The sequence below is a fragment of the Penicilliopsis zonata genome (assembly GCF_001890105.1).
Source record: "Penicilliopsis zonata CBS 506.65 unplaced genomic scaffold ASPZOscaffold_8, whole genome shotgun sequence".
In the NCBI taxonomy this organism is placed as follows: Eukaryota; Fungi; Ascomycota; class Eurotiomycetes; order Eurotiales; family Aspergillaceae; genus Penicilliopsis; species Penicilliopsis zonata.
In genome coordinates this window covers 864,827-888,191 of record NW_019208918.1, presented here as the reverse complement: position 1 = coordinate 888,191, position 23,365 = coordinate 864,827, and the positions used below count along the sequence as shown (strand labels likewise).

Below are 23,365 nucleotides of genomic sequence, written 5' to 3'. Positions count from 1 at the left end.
CGAGTTTCCCCGTTTGAATATTAGCCGTTCAGATTCAGTAATTCAATCGAGTTGGTCGATGGAAAGTGAAAACTAGTCAAGTAGGCTGAAAACAATTCATTAACTCTATAGCTCATCACCCCATCAGTGTTCTCAGGAGTTCATTCAATTCTCATCATGTCATGTATAAACTATGTATATTCTCCAGGACAGCTCATACCTGCCTCTGTGGCTGGGCGTGAGGAGCCTGATCCTCGGGTGTATCGTCTTCGGGTTACTCTCTTATCTGTATAGGGGGTACCCGCAAGCCAGAACGTGTCCTCCTGGTCAGGTTGTTGCTGGGCCTGGTTGGAATGTGAGGGCCGCTGGTAGTAGGCCTGCAGGAGTAGGGGCGGTAGATCAATGCGATCTACTCATCAAGTTGCTTCATAAGGGTGTTGATATGTTCAAAACGATTCGTTAGATATATCATGAATTCCCCCACATGCCGAAGCCCGGCAAATCCTCCGCAACGTACAGCAGGCCGTTGTCCGCAAATACAACGTCGGAGAGCGGCGTGCGACCCTCGCCCGAGGCCGAAAGGTCCCCGATAGGCGGCTGCCCGGGGCCAGGGATTGTGCCGCCAGGCGAGGGGCAGCCGATGGGGAGCCCCGTGGTGGTCAGGGCGGAGATGGCCTCGGGCGTCAACTGCGTGGGGTACTGTAGTCCCGGGGCTACGTTGTCAAAGGCCGCGTCCCAGACGTCGGTCGGGGGCGGCCCGTTGCTGTTGCTGCTGCCGGCAGTGATATTTGTATTTGTATTCGTGTTTGACGTTGACGCTGACTCCGGCGGAGGCTGCGACGGGAGAGAAGAGCGCGAGTACTTGTCTAGTGAAGATGGAGACAAAACACCCTGTTCGCTGGCGCGACGGAGATCCTCCAGGCTGCTTAGGTCGACGGCCGGGGCGGCTAGGTCCAGAGGCGGCACATCCTTTGCGGAGCCCACCTGGCCGAACAGCTGGTCGACCTGGTGACTGCGGCGCGCCATCCATTGCGCGTTGCGGCAGCGGACGTACTCGGTGACCGCGCCGCGGAGGTATTCCACGATCTGGATGAACCGGCGGGCGTGCGGGTCGTGAGGGGCGAAGATGGCCAGAAACCGCTCGGCCTTGGTCAGCCCGTCTTCCAAGGGGAGGAGGCTGTCGTAATCGGCGAAGAAGGCTGCGCCGAGCACGACGGCCGAGTTGAAGACGGAGTTGATGAGGAAAGGGAGGCGACGGGGCAGGGAGGGGAACCGCGTCAGACCGTTGACGACCTCCAGGCCGCGCAGGGCGGAGTAGACGCACGCGTCGGCGAACAGCGAGACGCGCGAATTACCGGCGAGGGCGTCCGGGGTGCTGATGGCGCTGGATGCGCCGCTCTGGCTGTGGCTCTTGCCTTTGGCGTACCGGGACACGCGGTAGATGAAGAAGGGCCGCGTCAGGAGGATGATCGACCAGTAGTACGAGCCGAAGATGTGCGCGACGGAGAGGGCCCCTTCAAGCTGCTGGGCGTCGACACCCTCGCTCTGCGCCTTGAGGAAATCCGGGAGGCGCAGCACCCACTGGCGGTGCTGGTTGGAGATGGTTTCCGCCACGCTGATTGAGACGACCTGTTTCATGTAGACGTCCGACAGGATGCGCTCGAAGATGCGGCACAGGGCCACCACGGCGGCGGCAACGTGCTCGTCCGACGAGGAATGCTGCTGTGCGGGCACCTGTGCACTGGGGTCTTCGCGCTGGTCGTAGTCAAAGTCCGAGGTCCCGGGAGGGCGCCCGAGCGAGGCGCTGAGGAAGAGATCCAACATCCGCAGGCTGCGCCAGACCCGCTCTCGAGCGATGCGTTCCCTCGTACAAAAGAGGGCGTTGGCGTCCTTGCGGTGGATGCCGACCGCGTACGCAGCGCGGAGCGCGATGCCCAGATTCATGAACGCGCCGTTCCGGCGACACGCGCCCAGCATGTACATGGAGATAAGGATATAGGACTGAATCGTGTACTGGCTGGGGGTCTCTGTAAACGCGGCGTACGCCAAATGGCGCCCACTGACAAAGTACTGCTCCGCCAGCGTCTGATCGGTGCTCGAGACCTGTGCGCCGATGGCGAGCACCAGGTAGAAGATCGAGCTGACGAGTTCCTCATTTCCAGTAGGGTTCTCGACCCAATCGGCGAGCCGTGGATAGAATTCGTTCAGATCAAACAGGTCCAACAAGGGACTGGTGGCCAGCACGTACTGATGAGCGAGCGCCCGGGCGTCCTCGCGGGCTGGCGGCGGCACAAGGCCGCCCGGTTGCGCGGTCGGCGCCATGGGAAAAGCTTCCAACATCGAATGGCGCAGGTTATCCTCTGTAAAGCCGCAGCTGCCAATCGACGAGGCGACAATACGCCGCACGCTCTGCAGAAACGACAGACTCGCCGAGTCGCCGACGTACATGAACTTCCCCTGGCCGTCGCGCAACAGTCGTGATACCTTGGGCACGGGGGCCGCCCCGTCCTTGTCGCCTCCCCGGCTGCTCTGGTCCAGCGTGGCCATGCCCTGGTCCTCCAGCGCGTTCAGCAATCGGTCCATAGCTGTCTCTCCCTGGACAGTGGTAGAGTGGCCTTCCATGCTTTCGCTGAGCAGCCCCGCTGCTGGATGGCTCGGCGTCGTGGTCATTGTCGTCGTCGCTGCCGCGGTTGTACGGCTCTCTTTGAGTCCATGGTCCGGCTTCAGCAGACGAGCTGGCTTGTCCGAGAAATGACACTCCGACGCCTTGTTTCGCTGCACGCAGATCGCACACGGCTGCTCGCCGTTACATTTCTGCTTCCTTCGCTTGCAGCTGTCGCACGCCTGGCGACAGCGAAGACGCGCGCCAGGGATCGTGCTCGCCCGTGGCATGGCAAGTAATAATATAAATTAAACACTCCCGGATCGCGACTGCTGGTTTTTCTTTTCTTTTTTTTTTCCCAATCGTAGATCCGCAGACAACCTACCGGCCGCCCGGGATCAAGGAGAGTCGCAATCGTCGTCTCACACCATGAGAGTACGCGTTCATCGGAGACGCCCTTTTTTCAATCGTTCCCAATTGGTATCGCTGGCACAAACCGGCTGCGAGGGTGCGAGAGATGCCTGATCCTGTCGACAGGTCGCTAAGGGACGAGAGACGCAGATCCATCCCCGGATTTGTTGCTGCGAGCTGGTGGCGGATGTCCGGAGTAATCCTGCTGACTCAGCCATTGACGCCATCGAGTGATTAATGAGTGATTGTTAATACATATTGATGGCTATACGCTATTTCTGGGCTTCAAAATATTGATTTAACTTATATATAGCAGTGGCATATAGATATCTGTCTACTCTGGCCGGAATGAGACCACTTTGCCAAAGGTATCGGCAGTTCCCCAGATGCCAGAGCGCAGACAGGACAGCTGGACGATCTGGCTGTGGTCGACGAAGAGATTGACGTCGATGCCGAACTCGCGGATGTACCAGTTGAAGACTTTTGGGTCTGCGGCCTCGAACATGACGCGTTCCGGAGGCAGCTTCTGCATCACCTGTGAGACGACGTCGGTGCGCCACGAGGTGACGTTTTCAGTGATACCCTCGGACTCGATCATCAGGCGCTCTACGCCGGCGTTCAGGAACCGGTGGCCCAAATCAACCAATTTGCCTGCGTCCGAGGTGCCGAGGGCCTCAAGCCCGGCTGCTGGGGTGTCGCCGCCGGCGCCGAACTGGATTCCCAGTTCGGGTTTGGCCGTCAGTTTGTACGAGTGGACCTTGTCGACGAGACGCAGCCAGTCGTCCGGGGGTAAAGAGAGGAATCCGGACGAGAGCTCAATCACGTCGAAGCTGCACAAGTCAAAAACCCGTGTCTGTACAGCCTTGTGGGAAAGACGAACCCTAGATTTTTGCACTTCTGAAGATATCTGTCGAAGATGCTGTTGACGTCTGGGTGTGTTAGAAGATGCTCTGCCCAGCCGCCCTAGTTCCATCAAATCGTTAACTCGTTATCATATATATTGTAAATTAGGCAGTGTTAGGCAGTGGAATACCGTCGACACGTAGACGTTGTGCTCGTGGGAAAGCTCAATCATATCCCGGAGTGGCTGCTCCTGGAAGAGAGAGAACGATCCTGTTATTTGTCAGGTTTCAAATCACTAAATAGAAGAAAAAGGCTGACCGCCTGCAAACTTCAAGCCGTCGATATAGCTGCCCATCCTGCTGAATCTTAGAAATGTCAGGCATGCCGCCTCCGCCTTCACACTTACGTCTCGAGCACGTCAGCTAGGTACCGTTTCCCCATTACCTTGATTCCCATCAGCGGAGAGGTCCTTGCCACAAGAAACACCTGGATAGAACACGGCATACGGTATAGTATGGTCCTCTGATCTCTGTGACCCCCTTGGTCCTGGGTTTGGCCGGCCGGGGATTCGAGCGAACAAAGCCAAAACCATCGTTCTTATCCTGCAGCAAGGTCACGCCTTGCTTCGCAGTCGAGATGCCCGACAGACACCTCGATGAGCCATGTGAAAGGGTATTCCATAGGCGACTTGTGGTTGAAATAGTGTTGCAACGAGCGGAAAACATCTGGTGTGTAGATGAGAAGAATTAAGTGAGCCTGTAAAGTTCAGTCTACTAGAAGGCAGCCTGTTTTAGGAAGCCTTGGTATCAAGTACCTATGTAGTTAGCACTATTATCTAGATTCTCATTCAAACACCTGTTTTGATATCTGCCGCCATCTTCAGTCATGGAGTGTAACTTTAGCTTGCCTTGTTTTTGACGTAAGGCAAGTGTCATTGCTTTATGGTTAGCAAGACACCAAAAGCATCAACTGGCATTAGCAGCCTCAGAGCGCAAGCTGTCTGTGTTCAGAGTGACGTCATCTGGCAGTGTGCTATGGGAGCTAGTCTCCGTACCTAGGGACCTAGGTAGTTGGTAGTTAGTGGTTATAGAGAGATTCAACGGCGCTTTAGTAAGGCGAGAAAGTTGTTTCCATACGGAGTAGACGAGGCAGGAGTGAAGCTGGTGATAAACTGTCAAGCTGAGTCACGGTCCCACTAACCATAAACGGCTAGCTATCGGACAAGTGGACATAAGTTATGCAATGCTTAATTAGCACTATATGTTATGCAGACCCTTACCGCCAAGACCGCCAAGACTATCGGCTAGACCGGAATCCAGCGGGTTGTCATGACTCATGTGACTTTCAAGTTTCAAGTTTCGGGCATCTGCTCGTGTGATCTCCTTCCCAGAGCACCTGGTGCCTACCAAGTTAGGAGTATCGAAATCCCTAGGTAAAACGGAGGTAGAAAACTAGGTACCCAACCACCTAACTTAGTACCTTGTTCCTACCTACTCCCACCCTACCATCTGCCGACAAAATCCAACTCGCTGGTAAGAACCTCGAGGTTAATTCTTCAGGCCAATGGCCAAGGCTTTTCTCCTCCATTACTACTCAGACGGGTGGAGTCCTCCATCAGCATCCGGTTGCTCCGAAATCGACGCTGATTGCTCCAACCATGGATGAATCGGATCTGCCCTACAGTCGATCAGCCTACCAAGATTCACCGCCAGCTGCCAGTAGCTGCTAGGAGCTACCAGGTTGCCCATCCAGCTGCCCTGTTTATGCACAGATACCCACTTCTGGACATAACGGAGTACCGAGGACGGAGTCTCGGCTGCCGAGAGAGACGGGATAGCAAGCAACTGGGAGTATGTAGGAGGAGCCTAGTGCTGTTCGTATCTGTACAAAAGCCAGGATTCTCCACTCCCAAGGGAACGGCACTGTCCAGGGTTGAGAGCTGACAGCTGTGATCGTGACTGTGTGATCGTGATCGTAATCCTGCTTCTGGTGGTTCTGATTCTGGTTCTGGTTTATAAGCGGTCGTCTCCCATTTCGCCTCCCACTGCATACCTAGGTATCTTATCTACCTAGACTGAGTACATAATTTTTTTTTTATTATTTCCGCCGTCTTCCGACTGTCTGCACTGTATTATCGACTGTCACAACTCTCAAGTATTTTCCCATGGGAGCTGGTGCTTTTCTTGAGCCGCTGGTCGTCGTGGTGCTCCTGTTTGGAGGTACTTGGATCAACCGCGCCTCGCCTTCCTCTTCCTCCCCCTCCTCCCCCTCTTCGTCTTCCCCTCGACGCCCTTCATGGACTCGACGACGCTCTGCTGAGATTTCCCGGGGTTCCTCGCCAGACCTGTTCGAGTCTGGTCTCTCCAGTCCAACGGTCAAGGATCGCCTGCTGGGTTCTTCGCTTTCCTCACGCTTTGATGCCGAGAATCGCTGGCACCAGCGACAGATCAGCTTGGGGCTGGTAAGCTGGACGGTGACTTGTCCCAACACTGCTGTCTTTCAGAACCGTCTGCTCAGTCGCCTGCTGCGCCGATTGCCTTTCTTGGTGGAGTGCTGGTACTGGGCTTTGGTCTACTGGGTAAGATTGGCATTTTCTTCGTCTGATATTATCGGTCCCTCCTGGATAAGGCGCTGACAGTTCGTCCAGACGTACCAGCTAGGTCGGGCCTTCACGGCTGTCACGCTACAGGAAGGGACGGTCGATGTTGCACGGCGACATGCGCTGCAGCTCGTCCGGATCGAACAGAGGCTTGGGGTCTTTTGGGAGGTGTCGATCCAGAGATTCTTCTTGGGTCACCCGCAGCTGATGGCCGTCATCAACTGGATCTACTCGTTCATCCACATTCCCGGCACCATCGCCTTCCTCGTCTGGCTCTACTACTATACCACCACCCGTAACCGGCTGGGCGAGTCGCAGTTGGGCAAGCCGAGTGGCGTCGTGCGCGGGTCTCCCGGTGGCCCGCTACTCTACCAGGCCCGGCGCCGGACGATGGCAGTATGCAATCTGCTGGCCTTTGTCGTCTTCACCCTCTGGCCCTGCATGCCCCCGCGGCTGCTGAGCGACGAGAGCGTCGAGGGTCCTACCGGAGACCTGGCCCGCAGCTACGGGTTCGTTGATACCGTCCATGGCGTCAATGGCGCAGGTAGCGTTTGGACCGAAAATCGCTTTTGTAATCAGTATGGTAAGTAGAACTTGTTGTAGTAATCCTGTTTGGTTGTTCCTCAGTCTCTTGCTGATGATTATCTGTTCAGCTGCCATGCCCTCGCTGCATTTCGGCTACTCCTTAATGATCGGAATGACTATCATGACCATTCCACTGCCCGCTCAGCATCACAGGGCTATCACACGCTCTCGCCTGGCCCGTACGCTTGGACTCCGAATTCCCTCGTGGCGACGCCTGGCGTGTTGGCTTATTGGCTTCGCCTATCCCTTCACCATCCTGGTCGCCATTGTGGCCACAGCCAACCACTTCATCCTGGACGCGGTCGCCGGCGCGATCGTCTGTGGGCTGGGCTGGCGCTACAACGCGATTCTGCTCAACCTCCTTCCGCTGGAGGACTACTTCCTGTGGCTAGTCCGCATCCACAAGCCGGAGCCCGCCGCCATGAACATCATGCTTGAGGATGAGGACGATTGGTCTGACGACGATGCCCGGCGATATGCGATTCTCCCCTCGTGAGAAGGCAGTATCCCCAATGACCGCTTACGTATATGATAACGCGCTTCATAACTATACCCAGGTATATAATGTTTAAGTTCTTCGGTTCATATGCTGTGACGATACGATACCCGTTATGTTGGTTACCTTTGGAGCCCAGACTGATTGCTTGGAGAGGTTTATACCCCTTCCCTCTATCTGGCATCCTGCTGTCTACAGCCGTTGTACATACAAAGGTAGCATTTATCTCACTAGAATCTACTGAGAGGATCAGGTTCCACTCGAACAAAACCTATGAATATTAATGAGTCAATATGGTCATATCGAACCAGCCCCTCTATTGTAGTGTATCCAATTTGTAAATCCCATTATATCAGACCTTAGTTCCTATTGTTTGTCCTTATTGAGAAACCCTGGTGGTGGTGATGGTGGTATTGTATGGTCTATTGTTGGTGAAGATGGCGGGATTCGAGTGGCGGGCAGCTTAGCAGGTACCTAGGTACGTAGTTAATAATCTACGTCGACAGTTAGTTTTCCTCGCAGGACCAGGTCCAATGCTTCTTCTCATCCTCAACATCCCCTCACCATAGCAGACCACCTACCTGAGAAGCCCGAGAAAGTATCTCGACGCTGCTGCTTTGATTCCCGTGGATTTCCGTTGCTGGAGAGCTGTAAGTAAAGTACCCGGCTACCTATTCTTCACCACCACTCTAACCACTCCCAATAGTCGAACGTATTCAAACCCTCCCCCTCGTGGGCGTATGTGAACGAAGACTCATCTTCTGGTGACTATCAATTTCCCGTTCAAGACTCTGGCTGTCGGTCGTCCCATTCAAAGAGGCTAACACTTTCACGCAGAGGAAAACGCGCTCCCAGACCGCGGGGAGAGACACTTTGTTCGACTGGCAATCTGTCTTGAATCCTCCCGTTTCTTTTCTACTGTGCACTCGCATCGTGATACCTTCGGAGAGTTCCAAGTCTGCAGTCTTGTCTGGCACAGATTCCCCCCTCTCTCCCCGACCGCTTACTTCTACAGTAGCGATCGGCCACCGCGAGCAAAAAGGGCAGTCAGTCGCTTACTACGAGACCGAACGAGCGACAGTCTACGGAGTAGAAATTCCCCCGGGTGATTTCTCGTCGCTCGATCTCGTCGTGACGCGTCCTCTTGTCTGGCTCTCTCCTGCGCCTTGTGGTTTGTCTCTCCGCTTTGGGTTGTGAAGCGCCAATCCCTGTGTTTGGGACCCCTACCCGCGCTGCCAGCTGTCCCTGTCGCAACTTGGGACTCTCTGCTTCGGCGCCGACGCGATACCCTCTTCCCTCTTCCAGAGGATCATCTCGTGTCTCTCTGTTTTTTTTTTTCGTCTCTCTCTCCTTCCTCGCGTCTTACTGCCGATCGGTACTCGGGGTTGTCTCCAGCGTCTGACTACCTTTCTTGTTTTTTTTACAACACCAAAATTCCATCTCTCGAGCACATCCCTCGATCTGATCAATAAACCGAGTCTACGCACGCGTCCCGAAGCGGTGTCCCGGTCGTTGTTCTGTGCTGCTGTCTGGAAACCCCCCGTTGCGTCATTGCGGTGGTGGTGCCCGCGCATCGCCCGTATTTTTTTGGGGTGTTGAAAGTGCACGCGTTCTCCGTCTACCCGCCACAGGCCCATTTCCTCGCGACCACAGCTTCTCCACCAACCGAGCTTCCTGAACACCACCCCCCTCCCCCATCGCCATCCCTCCCCTCATCCAATTCACCCTTCCTTCCATCTCGTGTCTATCTCATCTCGGCTCCTGTCTACTGCGCCAGCATGGCTGAAGACACCGCTGCTGCCTCCACACCTGCCGTCGCCGACGCTGCGCAGCCGGCCGTCGAGCGCGCTCCCGACGCCCAGCCCAAGGCAGCTCCTCCCACAGACTCGGCGCCGGAAGCCGCGGTCGAACAGGGCGCGGAGAAGTCAAATGGCGCGGAGCATACCACCGGTAAGGCTTTCTTTTTTTTTTCGCTCTTTCCTTTCTCCTTCCCTCTACTCCATCGCGTCTCCTTCTTCCCAGGAACCGTGACGAAAGCTGCCGTTCAGTATGGCTAACAGGCGGCGGGGGGGTTTTTTCCCTGCTTGCTCTTTCGCTTTAGACGATGCTCCTGACGCTACCACTACTGCCCAGAAAACTGCGCCCGTGGAAGGGGAGACAGAAGGAACCGGCGCGCCTGTCGACGCGACAGAGACGAAGACCAATGATGAGGCGGCCGCGCCCGAAGTGAACGGCACCCCCAATTCTGCAAAGAAGGCCTCGAATGGCAAACGCAAGTCGACTGGGGGCGTGCCAGAGCACAAGTCGAAGCTAAATCGGAGGAAGTCCATGGTCCGGACTACACAGCTGCACGCGAAGCCCGGAGAGTACTACTTGGCCCGCCTGCGTAGCTTTGCACCGTGGCCCTCAATTGTCTGTGACGAGGACATGCTCCCAGAGAGCTTGCTCACGACGCGTCCCGTCACCGCCATGCGGCCGGACGGAACTTACCGGGAAGATTACGCGGATGAGGGCAAGAGAGCCCACGAACGCACTTTTCCCGTCATGTTCTTGCAGACCAATGAATTGTAAGTTGCTTTCTATTTTCTTGTTTTTTTTTGGGGGGGGGGGGGGGGGGGGGGGGGGTTTCAAAGGTTAAGCGACGGCCAACAAGACCATGACTGACTGGGATTTAGTGCCTGGATTCCCAATACCGATCTGACCCCCCTGGATCCCGAGACCTGCAAGGATGTCTCGGAAAAGGGCAAGAGCAAGCTTCTGATCGCTGCATATGGTGTGGCCTCCGAGGGCCATGATCTCAAGCACTTCAAGGAGCTGTTGAACGAGCACCAGCGGGCTATGGAACAGGAGGAAGAGGAACGCGAGGCGCAGGCCGCAGCCAAGGCTGCCGCCCAGGCCGAACGGGACGCGAAGAAGAAGAAGAAGCGTAAGAGCACGGACATGGGTGACGGGGCGGACGAGATGGATGTCGACAATGTCGACGAGGACAGTAAGTCCAAGGGTTCGAAGAAACGCAAGAAGGACGCCGACGCCGATGCCGAGTCGGATAAGGTAAGGGTTCTTATGACCACCAGCTTTCGTTTCGATCTAGTCCTCTAATGAGTTTGAACAGCCGGCCAAGACTCCCAAAACGACCCAGAAGCTCAAGTTAACCACCCCCAAGCCTCCCGCCGCCGAGACGAGCAAAAAGACCCCCGGTACTGGCAAGACCAAGGCTAAGGCCAAGGCTGGCGCCAAGAAGGCAGATGACGACGAAGAGGCCGTAGAGGAGGCTAAGGAGGAGAAACCGGTCGAGAAGCAGATTGACCCTCAGGCGGCCAAAGTGAAGAAGGAAAAGGAGGGTACGTACTGATTGCCTTTCTTGTCCTTTCTTTCTAGTCAATTGCGATACTTGACACTGACACTAATCCTTTTTCTTTCAGTCCTTTACATCCGCCACAGGCTTCAGAAAGGCTTCATTTCGCGTGACCAGCCTCCCAAGGAGGAGGAAATGACCGCCATGTCAGGGTACTTTGCAAAGCTTGAGGCGTACGACGAAGTGGAGGTGTCGATCATCCGGTTGACCAAGATCAACAAGGTGCTCCGGATGATCGTCAAGTTGAGCTCCATCCCGCGCGACGAGGAGTTCAATTTCCGGCGCCGCGCCATCGACATCCTCTCCAAGTGGAAGACGGTTCTCGACTCGGACACTGCCGCCACCCCGGCCGCGGAAGATAAGGAGAAGGACGTCGAGTCCAAGGCCGGTGCCGCGACGACCAACGGTGTCGCCCACAAGGATGAGGATGACGTTGAGACCGCCAGCACCCCGGCCAAGACCGAGGGCGGCGACGAGAAGACTGAAGAGCCCGCCGCTGCGGAGCCTGTCGACCAGCCCATGCCTGACGCTGAGCCCTCAGCCAAGGAACAGGCCCCCGTTGATGCTCCCGCCGAGGAGAAGAAGGAGAAGGAGGAAGAAGAAGAGAAGGAGGCCATCAAGGAGGAGGAGGCTGCAGCGGCGACATAGATCTTTTGTTTTAATTTCTGTTTCAATTTTTTGTTCCTTTCCTATCTCCGCCTCTTTTCTCCTCTTTGTCTGTTTCTTATCATGCTTGTTGCTTTCATGCCTAATTCCTCCGGGTTCCTCAAATCAGTGGTGCTGAAACGCAGAGTTGAAATTTAAAAGCCCTGCTTTATTCTTTACTCTTGTTTGTACATTGACTGCTATTTCTTATTTCATGCCGAGGTTTTCCATCAGGAATTTGAAGACCTTTCCCCCGTAACTTCTAGCACCGGCTTGATGTTTAGAGAGCCCAGTATAAGTTCTTGCATACTTGGGAGGAACAATACGGCGTAATTATTAATACCTAGGCATTTGGGATATGAATTAGTCTATTTGTCTATACTATATAAAAATCGTCGTAGGATTTATAGTCCGAGATGCGGCCGTATCATTCCTCCACGGCAACCACGACCAAGACGCAAATATCATCCACTTTGCCACCCCTGTACCAGTCCCCAGGGTAATAGCGCTGGGCCTCCTTGGCGAAGGGTCCGTCGCGGCGGATATCCACGCTGGCGAGTTTCGCTTCGCTGGCTACCGAGGCGGCAAGCATTCCCTGCAGGGAATATTCATGGCTCGCCTGTGCGGGCATCAAGGAGGAAAGACCGCCCGACCGGGTGAGATCCGCGAGATTCTCGGAGACCTTCATCCCGGAGTGCACGGTGGCAGTCCACGCCTTGGTGAAGAGCATCCGGGAGGTGATATTTTTCAGAATATCCTGGTTGTTGAGGTTATCGAAGACGCCGTCCGTGGCAAGGAGGAGGACGTCGCCGTGCTGCATGTGGATGTTCGTGACGGAGGCGTCGCGCGGGAGGTCCTCGAGAAACGAGCCGCCGAAGATGGACGCCTGCTTGCGCATCTGCGGCGGGATGATGCTCAGCTGGTAGGGTGTGTTGAACCCGTGCGTCTGGGGGATGGAGTAGTGGTGTACGGCGGCTAGACGGAGGAGGACGGACCCGGAATCGCCGAGACTGTAGTAGAATTAGTATTCTTATACATATGTATATATATATATATATGTGTGTGTAAATATGCGTGTGTATGGAAAGAAGAGACCTACTTGGCAAGTTCGACTCTTCCATCGCTGTGGGCAATGCCCACCGATGCGGTGCTCCCCCCCGCCTGGATGTACTTGTCGGCCACCACCTGGTCGTATCCCATTTGCAACAAGCTTTTGGCCTTGAGGGTGTCCGCGGGAGACTCCCAACTCAGCGCCGACCTGGCCATATAGCCGCACAGCGCGTGCGAGAAATCTGCCGGGTCGACGCGCGACTCGGTCCAGCCGCCCACCCCGTCCGCGATACCGAACGCAACGGTGGTTAATTCCTGTGCTCCCGATTGCGGGCACCCAATCTTGCTCACGAAGAAGGCATCCTCTCCACTATCTGGCCGCTGCTTGCGGCGTGTCACCGGGTTGTCATCCTCGTTGACGAGTCCCAAAGCATCGTGAACCGCGGGATCGAAGTCGTACACGTTTTTGGCCGGGTGAAAGCGACGACCCTTGCCGGACGATGAGACCGCGACTCGGTAGCTGATCCTGCGCGGCGGATCGGAGCAGCTATCGGGGGAAGAAGAGCAGTGCTGACGTGTCGAATGGAAGGGTCTGGTCGACGTCGATAATACACACCACGGCAAACGCGGGCGCTTCGATGTCGGCAGTCGTGCTCTTTTCGCAGGCACCAAGCCTGAAGAGACAATCGACAATCCGTCCAAGCCACTGCAGGCTCTGCAGACCAGGCGTAACGAGTTCATCGACGGCGGTCGTCACAGGGGGCCCCCCAGCGGTAGTCGAGCGGAGGGCCAAATCTGCTCAAGCATCTGCACGCACCGCTTTATCACAGAATACAGTGCGAACCACCTCAAACCACCAGAGAATTGCAGTATATAGCCAGTATACTATCCCCCAATACACCTATCGGTTTGCAACAATATGTAGACGTGTGAATGTACAGTTGGTGAACGCGACAAGGTGGAAGGCAGGGTGGTAGCGGGTTCTTATCGCGATGGATTTTTTTTATCGTCAGAAGTCTAGGGAGACACCATCTCTCAGAGTCAGTTCTGCCTTTAGAACTCGGGTATAGAATAGGTATCCTACCTTGTCTCTAGTAGAGATGGCCATCATAGTTAGTATTCGGTATTTGATAGCATTGTGAAGTTATTGCCATAGGGATGTTCGGATAGCGAGGACCACCAGATCCACCTCCACAGGTGGAATAGACAAGAAAACAAAATAATTTTATCAAGAATCTAAAGGAATAGACCACCCTCACCTGTCTATCAAGACGGGATAATCCCAATTGCTGTTCGTGCCTGTCAGCTTGGTGGTGGAAGCTCCTTGTAGAACGCAAGGCAGTGTTAAACTTCCCCCGGTCTGAATTCCTCCCCGCCAACTCTTCCACACGGGACCTTTTCGCTGCTCTCCAGACGAGGCAGACGCTGCCTACAACGATTCATTTATTCATTCTTTGATATTTCCTCGCTTTCGTTCTCCAGACTGGGACTACAGATACCGGCAAGATGATGCATCCGGCTCGACAAGCGTATGTCGAGGAGGCGGAGGTAGGCAGATCCCCCCAGCTTGAAGCTCCATTCAGCCCTCCAAATTCATGCTTTAGACCAGAATTCGAGCGTCTCGTTACCGATATATTCGGCCTCGAACAGTTGCACTGGCTTGAGATGCTATTAGGAGTTGCTGCTGATGCCCGATGGGTGGCGCTATAGGATACAGACATGGGCGTGGATCTCGCCAACATCCGTCAGTTACTTTCTCCGTCTCCGGATTCCGACTTGAATCAACGCTGATTTCAATAGCTGTCGACCGTGACTATGAGCTCCCTTCAGCTGCGGGAGGCATCCCTCCCGAACGAGCCTCTGCGATTTTGTCGCAGTTCGAACGCAAGCGACGCGCTGCCGCCATGGCGGTCCCTACAGACGACAACAGGGTGCGGGCGCGACTACGAGAGCTCGGCGAACCGATCACACTGTTTGGGGAAGGGCCGGTCGATCGACGGGACCGACTCCGCGAGCTGCTGACTGACCTGGCGGACCGGCAGGCAGCCGCCGCCGCGGAGGGGGACGTGGAAATGCAGGAGGCGATCGCAGAGGCCGAGGCCGAGGCGGAAGAGGAGGAGGAAGGCGACCATCAGGAGGAGTTCTACACAGAGGGGACACCGGAGTTGCTCCAGACCCGGCAGGCGATAGCCCGGTTTTCGCTACCGCGAGCCCGGGCACGGGTGGCCCAGCTAAAGGAGGATTCAACGATCCCGCTAAGGACACACATCAAACATCGCAAGGCGATCAAGGAGAAACTGCAGGGTTTCGAGCTGTACGGCTCGCAGATTGCAGGCGACCGACCCGTCAGCATCACACGGTTCGCTCCCGACGGCCAGACGATCGCCGCGGGGAATTGGGCGGGAGGCATCAAGCTGCTTACCGTACCCAATCTAGAGGAGAAGGCCACCCTGACCGGCCACACCGACCGCGTCGGCGGATTGTCGTGGTTCCCCGGTGCGACGCTTCCGTCATCCACCGTCTCCGAGTCTGCGGTCAATCTGGCCTCCGGTGGCGGCGAAGGAACCGTCGCGCTGTGGTCTCTTAACTCGGACAAGCCGCTGTCTACACTGTCCGGACACTCGGGCCGCGTGTGCCGGTTGGAATTCCACCCGTCCGGTCGGTACCTGGCCTCGGCCTCGTTTGACACGACCTGGCGTCTATGGGACGTGGAGACGACGAGCGAGTTGCTGCTGCAGGAAGGCCACTCACGTGAAGTGTATGCCGTGGCGTTCAACGGCGATGGCTCCCTGCTTGCTAGCGGTGGGCTGGATAGCATCGGTCGTATCTGGGACCTGCGGACCGGGCGCACAGTCATGATCCTCGAGGGCCACATCCGCGAGATCTACGGCCTCGACTGGGGCGCAGACGGGTACCGGGTGTTGTCCGGGTCGGGCGATGGATGGGTTAAGTGCTGGGATCTGCGCCAGGTGCGCAACATCGGCGGCATCGGAGCACACAAGAGCGTGGTCTCCGACCTGCGGTGGTTCAAAGGGAGCGAGTCGACTTCATTCACGAATCTCCCAACTTCCCAACCCGCGGCCGCGGACGACAGCACCTCGGCAGCGACTACCCAGCCACGCAAAGCCGGCACCTTCTTCGTGAGCAGCGGTTTCGACAAGAACGTCAACATCTTCAGCGCTGACGACTGGTCGCTCGTCAAGTCGCTAAGCGGCCACTCGGGCAACGTTCTCAGCACAGATATCAGCGACGATGCCCGTTGGATTGCAAGCTGTGGCCATGACCGCACTGTCAAGCTCTGGGGGATTGAGTGAAGATAGGCCTCTAAAGAATAAGTACAAATAAAACACCTCCCTAGATGTCTCCCTAGATAACCCCCCCCAATCACTCTCTAACTCCCTATAAACCTTACACGCTACTTCTATCTATTAAGAAACAGGGCAGTTTACCTTGTAATAATAATAATATCTGAATAAATACTACAAAGAAACGCTGATGACGTAATGCGCCAAGGCTGCATGGATTTCTTCTCCTTCTTCCTCCTGCATCCTCGGCTACTCTTCGTACGTTGCCATTGCTTCGAGTTGCTTTCCGGGGGCTGCACCTGAGAGGATTGAGTATGGCGTCGATAAGACCACAAAGATTAGTCCAGCTGTCCAGCACAGCGACGAGACTGGCTCCGCTGCCTCTCTCCGCCACGAGGACGCGGCCCAGCCAGTGCCGGGCGAATGCGTGTCTGGTGTGTCGGCACTTGACGAAGAGCACGAGGCCTTTCGAGGGGGGGGGATTACGGCCAACGATTAGAAGCACTACGCCAACGACAACGACAGTGACAAGACTGTCGTTTACACGTCATGCGTCGGTCAAGTCGTCTTCGCCAAATGAACAGTCCGTGGGAGATACAGACCGAGCAGGCGGGAGGAACAACAACACGGACGGATTGACTGGCCTCCCCGATCTGACCAACTACTACACGATCTTCGCACGGACGATTCCCACGGGCCCGCCGCCGGCATCCGCGTTCGAGATCACGCCAGCCGACCTGCGGCGCGAGTTCCTCCAACTGCAGAGCGGGATCCATCCAGACAAGTACCCCGCGGGACCCCTGAAGCAGCGGGCCGAGGCGCTATCCGCGCGCATCAATGAGGCTTACCGGACGCTGCTGGACCCGCTACAACGTGCGCAGTATCTTCTCCGCGAGTGGCACGGGGTTGACGTGACGGCGGAGGACGGGGCGACCAAGCACGCACTGGACAGGGAGACGCTGATGGAGGTGATGGAGGTCCAGGAGGCCATCGAGGAGGCCGGCGCGCAACCAGAGGCAGAGACGGTCATCGCCGCGCTGCAGCGCGAAAACGAAGGCCGTATCGCGGCATGTGTCGCGACGCTAGGCGACGCTTTTTCTCGCAGCGATATCGAGACAGCCCGGCAGGAGTGTGTTCGGCTGCGCTTCTGGTATAGTATCAGAGAGGGGCTGAGGGAGTGGGAGCCAGGCAGGACGGAGATTCGGCTTGTCCACTAAACATTCCAGCACCAGTCACACGCTCCCTTCATGATCGAAATGGATGGTGGTCCAATTGAATGGTTGGAGGTTTTTGGGGTGCGTGATGTGGTGATCGCGCTGGCCTGCTTGTCTCCTCGCGACTGGAGAGAATGACATGTATGTATATATGTAGACTGACTTCGATTTCTCCTCTCATGATGCTATTTTAGCGACACAAACCGTTCTCTCACGGCTCTGGCGAGCCACGACTACCCTTTTTTTTTTCCCACATGGCCAAACCATCGCCTGTGGGTGATGGCCAGGAGAATGGATTAGCACTGTACTCCATTTCTACAGTCTTGAGTCATCCGGGATAGCCACGTCTGCTGCCACCGGTCCAACACCGTGGATGTCCACCTGATAGTGACCATGTCTTATCTCAATCTGCCTCCCACTTCAATCATCTTAGCCGAGGCATGGTATAGTTAATCTAGTCCATCTCGATGACCTCGAAGTCGTACTCGGTCGTCTCAGGCGTACAGAGTCGTCACAGACCAGACCGCTAGATCAAGAATCGGGGATCCTGCACGCAACGAATATTATTAGGAGGTCGCCAATACCGAGGAGGCAAAAATAATAATAAAATAAAACAGCCATCGAATGGCAAAAGCACGAATAACTGGTATATCCCGGCCAACTCACAAACTAAACGCGTTCCTGCAACCGCCAGGCCCGCAATTGGGTCTCGGAGAAGGCTGGGATCGGGCAACAAACAGCGCCCAGCGAAACCCACACAGACAGTGGACACACGCTCTCTGGCATGTTTCGAGGGTACCGTTTCCCCGAGAATACCTAATTACTGCAGTGGATGCTCCGTACCCAGTGGTGGGCTTGCTCTAGCACGACTAAACCCTGCTCTGCTGGCCGGGCTGCCCATCAGCTTCTCCCACGTAGCAGACCGCTGGAGCATGAGGACCCATCTCGCTCGCAGAGGATGGCTGGGAGCTTTCGAGATGACCCTGAAAGAAAGGGGGCAACCGTGAGGAGTAGGAGGAGCGCCTTGCTGTCAGGAAGTTGGGACTGAGTGGTGCTGTGGTGAGGATCTTTCCTCTGGCAGACTGGCGGTAAATATATATTAGCCTAGGCCAGAGACCACCACCACCACCACAACAACAACAACCAAACCACCACCCCTCGACGAACTGCTTTTGAGATCCGATCGACTTGTTCTCTGTGTGTGAGGCAGCTTCACACATAGACGAACACCCAGATTACAGCCCAATGGAGTCATGCCGGGATTACAACAGGTGTGTATCTGTCGATCTCTCCCTACCCATGCCTTGTCTTGTCCTGTTCCCTTATAAACGTCGCTTCTGGCACCTCTTGACGGGCACATGCCAGTTTCGGCCTGCATTCATCTCCTGCTATCATGATGGACAACATTCCCACTGACAGTGAGCCTGCCAATGGCTTCAGCATCATCTATTCTCCACCCTTCACCTTCCTGGTTGGCCCCAAGCACACCAAGCTCACCATCCAGCGTGGCTTGGCCCAGCATGTCTCCAAGCCGCTCGATGAGTTGATGAACAACGGCACCAGCCGGGAATCCAAGCATGGAATTGCCATTCTCGAGGAAGAGGATGTCGAGACCTTTGTCGCGTTCTGCGAGTATGCTTACCGGGGCGAGTACACCGTGCCTGCATTGCCGGATGAGTATGGAGGCGGCGGAAGCTCCAGACCAGGCCCTAGCCCGTGGAAGGGGATAATTCGCACCGATTCCATGTCAACGACCGTGCCTCCTCCGGCGCCGACCCCTCCGCGGTCTGTTGGGACGCCGGCCAAGGAAGACCACCCCCACCACTACCACCAGCGCCAGTCGTCCCTGGAGTATACCAAGTTTCCCGGAGAGGAAGCGCCGGTAGTAGTGCCAGACCCGACCCAGGCGGGAGCAGAGGAGGCCCTTGCGCCAGAGGATCCCTTAGAGGTGTCTACGCCGGTCGTGGATGACACCGAGAAAGAGAAAGCCCCTGGTGCGGATGAAGACGCCGATGCCTGGGGCATGGAAGCGGGCAGCTCGGCACCCAAGAGCAAGAAGGGAAAGAAGAGCAAGAAGGACAAGAAGAAGGGAAAGGGTGTGGCGACTGAGACGTCGATGGAAGACCTTGCGTCCAACCTGACACCCCCGACGACGCCGCCACCCGAGACCTCCCAGGATGCGCTGGAGGACATGCCGGAGCAGGCTTTCATCGACACCACCGAGACTGCTGGCCCGGCTGATATGTCGGACAGCTGGCAACAAGCTTCACCGACGCCTCCGGAACTTGAGACTGCCTGGCCTGATGAACCATCTGGCGGCGAGGGCTCGGGTGAAGCTGCTCCCGCAGAAGAGATAGAAGAATCACCCGTGGCACCGGCAGAGGAAACAGGCCATATCGAGGAGGAAGCCATGCCCCTGTCTCCCGGCCGGGAGCGGTCATTTATCGACACCTCTTTTATCCCACAGCAGCAGCAGGAGGAGGAGCAACAGCAACAGCAACTGTCGCGCCAGCCTGCCCTGCAGCCCAAAGGAGTGAACCTGTGGGGTGAGTTTGCCGGTCTGGCATATGCCGACCAACGGCCCTCCTACAGACATCAAAACCGCAGTTCTCTCGCTCTGCGGTCGACTGGAGAACTCCCGTACCTGGTCTTCCACGCCAAGGTCTACGTCTTTGCGACCAAGTACCTCATTCCGGCGCTGGCCCAGCTCTGCCTTCAGAAGCTGCACTCGGATCTGCTTCACCTGTCGTTCCCGGATTCCGAAAACAACGACGACGAGTTCATCTCCTCGCTGACGAGCGCCAAGGCAAGGATGATCCTTGACCTCCTGCACTACACCTACACCAAGACGACGCGCCTTGAACCCATCTCACCGACCTCGGCGACCCAGTTGCGTGACAACGAGCTTCGCAGGCTTGTCACCCACTACGCGGCATGCAAGATCCGCGATCTCGCGCAGTACTGTCCCTCCATGGAGAGCGTCCTGGGCAGCCCTACCGGTCCCAAAGAGGAAAAGATATCCGCAGGGAAGAAGGGTCTCAGGAATCTGCTGGACACGACGACTGAGCTCGCATCGGATCTGGTTTATCGGATGATGTGACGACAATTCCAGTATAGGAAGACGACGACTACACCCAACTTACAAGAAGACCATACCATGACGACGAACCAGCGCTACACAAGAAGAAAGACCACAGCCAGCATTTCAAGGCGTATCACGGTGAAGATCAAAACCCATGGCACGGAGCTCGGAGTCTAGTTTATTTCCTTTCTTTTTTTCTTTCTTTTTCTCTTCTTTTGAATATCATGACCAACATGCCTACTAACTATACATATAAGACTTTCTGACTGATGACGCGACTTGGGCCTGCATAATGCCTCTCTTTTTCTCTCTTTCTTTTTCTGTCTCTCTTTTCTCCCATTTCATCATTACTATTTTCCAACCACATTCCTGCTGATATTTATTTTCTTTCTGTATTTTCTCGACGGCCTCCTGCATACCAGATTGCAATTAACCAAGCATTGCGAGTACCGAGCGTGGATTCTTTTTTTATATATTCATTAACCATGTTTATAGACAATTCTTAAGTCTCAATGAGGGTCGATTATATATATATATATATATATACTGCTATCTATTTAATATCCTGGCTTCATAGAAGCCTGATTTGTCGTATTCGCGCTTTTACTCATGTCTCTGCCATTTCCCTGTACAATAGTCAAGATAATGGTATCTTACAAATTACAGAAAGAAAAAAATGGCTTGCAAACAAGATAATGGATGTCTATTGTCCGGGTATCTATTATACAGTGCAGATAGAATGCACGAATAGTGCAAGGTCCAAGATCGAAGGGGATTTGGACAGCTGGGTCATGAATGTCGACGTGTGGAAGAAGACATCAGGCTGGACTTTTGATGTAATGTATGTCCTGATCTGCGAGATTTTAGTCGCAAGCAAGCAAGCAGGCAAGCAAGCGCCTGAAACGGATGTCTATGCAGAGCCCCGTAATGCTGTAACGAAGCGGGCTGTGGCCACGATGCCCGACCATGAGGTATTTCCCAATGGGTATGTGTTGGGCGGAGGGATAATTGTATGGGCGATGAAAAGGCTTTTGGGGGAGGGGGGCGACGGTATAGGCAATTCGATCAAGCAACCTTTCTTCCGACATTGCCGATCCCCCGTCCGACGACGCTGATGATCACATCTCCATCCTCGTTCTCGCCGGCGGCGTCGCGGATGCCCCAACCTGGGGCTCCGAATTTGGACAGGTCGCGTGCAACTTGGATCAAGTTCTCATCTGCGATGACTGCGCGGCCGATCTGAAGACGGCTGACGTCCTCTGATCCCATAGTCATCAGGGTGACCATGGTAGACGCAGCGGCGGGGGGCACGCAACCGCCCTTGGCGATCGTCTCGAGCAGCTGGTACGCGCAGTTTTTTCCGATGTCCTCCGGCGGCTGTCCGCCTGAAGGCGGGGAGACCACGTCAGCGGAGAAGAAGCAGCCCGTCGACGACTCAGCCACGAGGGAGAGGCCGAACCCGAGGCCGAACTTCTTCTTGGCGGAGGCGTTGTTGCGCTCGGGTGCGGGCACCAGCGGCGCGGACGAGACGTCCGAGAAGATATAAGTATCCGGAACCAAGGGGTTGAGCACCCCGCGGGCGACCTCGATCATCCGCGCGTTGTTCGAGGCCGCCACGCCAACCGAATACGCCACACCGCGGATCTTCTTGATCCTTCCGGGGTTCAGCAGGTGCAGAGTCTTGGGCAGACGAACCTGGTGGCCGAACACCAGCTGAACCTCTCCCGCGCCGCCTTTACCATGCGCCCCGATATTCGAACGCCGCAGCACGCGGAGCTCGATGTTGTTGAAGATGCCGAACTGGTTGTACAGCGGCAGGATGGCGGTGCGGACGCTGTCAACGGACAGATCCCCCGCGGGCGTCGCGGAGGTGATGACACCAGGCCCCGTGAAGGTGACCTTCATCGGCGACTTGGAGAAGGGCGCCAGCAGACACAACGGGACGAGGAAGTAACTCACGCCGCGCGTGCACCCGGCAGGCAGCTCGTGGCGGATGAACCCGCCGCTGGTGCCGTGCCCCGCGGCGCTGCCTGTGATCAGACCCGGCTTGTAGACCAGGATGGTACCGGTGTATGAGATCTCCATCTCGGAGCCGTTCGTGACAGACTCCAGCAGCCGCAGAAACGAAATCTCATGCGGCGCCAGGCCCGGATTCGTTGGCGACGAGGATCGGATCTGGGAGATGTGCACCGTCCGGCCAGTGAGGGTGGCCAGCACCAGACGGTGCACCAAATTCTTGTGGCCGGTGAAGCGGAGGGGAGGCTGAGACGTCGCCATGGTCGGGTTTCCTCGTATGAACCGGTCCTGGTGGCTGTTGCTTTCCTCCAAAAATTATCTTGAATCGATACAGAAATCTTCCGCAAAAACGTATTTCCGGGCCCGGCTAAGACCGGTTATCTCCGCTGTCATCCAAATGACATCGTGCTTAGTCATACAAAAAATAGAAGAGAGTCATCAACTACGACTACGACAGCAAGGTAAGCAAGGCAAGCTGGTTATAAATAGCTTTGAAAGTTGTTATTCTTTCCTTCACAGAGTAACCGAAACACAAGCCAATTCGACAGGTTCCATCAACATGCTCCCTCCAGCGTTGAACATCCCCAAATGGTGACTCCCCCGCCCCCGCCTCGCCTCTCTATCCAGCTACTTTTCAAACTGATTATACTTGCTTGGAGACAGGCTGGAAGCCAACTCGCATCTGCTGCAGCCGCCCGTGAATAACTACTGCGTATATCACCCATCGTCGCCCGCGACGGCCGGCTACACGGTGATGGTGGTGGGCGGACCCAACGCGCGGACAGACTACCATATCAACACGACGCCGGAGTTCTTCTACCAGTACCGGGGCTCGATGCTGCTCAAGACAGTCGACACGAGCGTCACGCCGCCCCGGTTCCAGGACATTCCGATCCACGAGGGCTCGTTGTTCCTCCTGTCGGGAAACACGCCGCACTGTCCCGTACGATTCAAGGATACGGTGGGCATTGTGCTGGAGGTGCCGCGCGGGGAGGACACCGTCGACGCCATGCGCTGGTACTGTCGGTCCTGCAACGAGGTCGTGTGGGAGAAACGTTTTGTCTGCACTGATCTCGGCACGCAGGTGAAGCAGGTTGTCGAGGAGTTCGGTGCTGACCTCGCCAAGCGGACGTGTAGCAAGTGCGGGACCGTTGCCGACACACGATTCAAGGATGGCGAACTC

At 55.9% G+C, this 23,365-nt stretch overlaps 9 protein-coding genes across 9 annotated transcripts; 6 read left to right on the top strand and 3 right to left on the bottom strand.

The window, feature by feature from the left end:
* Window positions 1-447: 447 nt before the first annotated feature.
* Window positions 448-4,967, bottom strand: ASPZODRAFT_159794 (hypothetical protein; the record flags this gene model as incomplete). The annotated part of the gene is made up of 8 exons (XM_022726430.1): window positions 4,342-4,967; window positions 4,242-4,279; window positions 4,154-4,191; window positions 4,026-4,105; window positions 3,873-3,955; window positions 3,331-3,822; window positions 2,679-2,857; window positions 448-2,624 (listed from the first exon to the last, which is right to left on the bottom strand). Exons 1-8 carry the CDS (start codon window positions 4,558-4,560, stop codon window positions 448-450), a joined length of 3,306 nt encoding a protein of 1,101 aa, XP_022580766.1. The 5' UTR covers window positions 4,561-4,967.
* A 639-nt stretch (window positions 4,968-5,606) lies between these two features.
* ASPZODRAFT_2090259 (hypothetical protein) lies at window positions 5,607-7,822 on the top strand. Its single transcript, XM_022727695.1, has 4 exons — window positions 5,607-6,413; window positions 6,483-7,017; window positions 7,088-7,648; window positions 7,702-7,822. Exons 1-3 carry the CDS (start codon window positions 6,000-6,002, stop codon window positions 7,513-7,515), a joined length of 1,377 nt encoding a protein of 458 aa, XP_022580765.1. The 5' UTR covers window positions 5,607-5,999; the 3' UTR covers window positions 7,516-7,648; window positions 7,702-7,822.
* Window positions 7,823-9,293: 1,471 nt separating this feature from the next.
* On the top strand, window positions 9,294-11,518 carry ASPZODRAFT_142875 (hypothetical protein; the record flags this gene model as incomplete). Its single annotated transcript, XM_022724894.1, has 5 exons — window positions 9,294-9,465; window positions 9,617-10,082; window positions 10,191-10,566; window positions 10,607-10,856; window positions 10,938-11,518. The coding sequence occupies 5 exons, from the start codon at window positions 9,294-9,296 to the stop codon at window positions 11,516-11,518; spliced, it is 1,845 nt and encodes a 614-aa protein (XP_022580764.1).
* Window positions 11,519-11,816: 298 nt separating this feature from the next.
* ASPZODRAFT_2089477 (hypothetical protein) lies at window positions 11,817-13,727 on the bottom strand. Its single transcript, XM_022727694.1, has 3 exons — window positions 13,650-13,727; window positions 12,615-13,597; window positions 11,817-12,525 (listed from the first exon to the last, which is right to left on the bottom strand). Exons 2-3 carry the CDS (start codon window positions 13,304-13,306, stop codon window positions 11,943-11,945), a joined length of 1,275 nt encoding a protein of 424 aa, XP_022580763.1. The 5' UTR covers window positions 13,307-13,597; window positions 13,650-13,727; the 3' UTR covers window positions 11,817-11,942.
* Window positions 13,728-14,071: 344 nt separating this feature from the next.
* ASPZODRAFT_67199 (hypothetical protein) lies at window positions 14,072-15,879 on the top strand (the record flags this gene model as incomplete). The annotated part of the gene is made up of 3 exons (XM_022729436.1): window positions 14,072-14,113; window positions 14,276-14,309; window positions 14,366-15,879. The coding sequence occupies 3 exons, from the start codon at window positions 14,072-14,074 to the stop codon at window positions 15,877-15,879; spliced, it is 1,590 nt and encodes a 529-aa protein (XP_022580762.1).
* A 647-nt stretch (window positions 15,880-16,526) lies between these two features.
* On the top strand, window positions 16,527-17,072 carry ASPZODRAFT_53385 (hypothetical protein; the record flags this gene model as incomplete). Its single annotated transcript, XM_022728455.1, has 1 exon — window positions 16,527-17,072. A coding segment is annotated over one exon (546 nt), but the record flags the coding sequence as incomplete, so codon positions are not given.
* A 1,408-nt stretch (window positions 17,073-18,480) lies between these two features.
* On the top strand, window positions 18,481-20,184 carry ASPZODRAFT_67283 (hypothetical protein; the record flags this gene model as incomplete). Its single annotated transcript, XM_022729444.1, has 2 exons — window positions 18,481-19,452; window positions 19,576-20,184. The coding sequence occupies 2 exons, from the start codon at window positions 18,481-18,483 to the stop codon at window positions 20,182-20,184; spliced, it is 1,581 nt and encodes a 526-aa protein (XP_022580760.1).
* A 663-nt stretch (window positions 20,185-20,847) lies between these two features.
* Window positions 20,848-22,471, bottom strand: ASPZODRAFT_133273 (hypothetical protein). Its single transcript, XM_022723234.1, has one exon. It carries the CDS (start codon window positions 22,441-22,443, stop codon window positions 21,232-21,234), a length of 1,212 nt encoding a protein of 403 aa, XP_022580759.1. The 5' UTR covers window positions 22,444-22,471; the 3' UTR covers window positions 20,848-21,231.
* A 187-nt stretch (window positions 22,472-22,658) lies between these two features.
* On the top strand, window positions 22,659-23,365 carry ASPZODRAFT_118248 (hypothetical protein; the record flags this gene model as incomplete). The annotated part of the gene is made up of 2 exons (XM_022721194.1): window positions 22,659-22,773; window positions 22,846-23,365. Coding segments are annotated over exons 1-2 (552 nt in total), but the record flags the coding sequence as incomplete, so codon positions are not given.

Coding starts and splice junctions, on each gene's coding strand:
- ASPZODRAFT_2090259 (XM_022727695.1), top strand. CDS start 6,000: ATGGGAGCTGGTGCTTTTCTTGAGCCGCTGGTCGTCGTGGTGCTCCTG. Junction 6,414..6,482: donor ACTGGGCTTTGGTCTACTGG/GTAAGATTGGCA, acceptor CAGTTCGTCCAG/ACGTACCAGCTAGGTCGGGC. Junction 7,018..7,087: donor TCGCTTTTGTAATCAGTATG/GTAAGTAGAACT, acceptor TTATCTGTTCAG/CTGCCATGCCCTCGCTGCAT.
- ASPZODRAFT_133273 (XM_022723234.1), bottom strand. CDS start 22,443: ATGGCGACGTCTCAGCCTCCCCTCCGCTTCACCGGCCACAAGAATTTG.
- ASPZODRAFT_2089477 (XM_022727694.1), bottom strand. CDS start 13,306: ATGAACTCGTTACGCCTGGTCTGCAGAGCCTGCAGTGGCTTGGACGGA. Junction 12,526..12,614: donor GGAAGAGTCGAACTTGCCAA/GTAGGTCTCTTC, acceptor ATTCTACTACAG/TCTCGGCGATTCCGGGTCCG.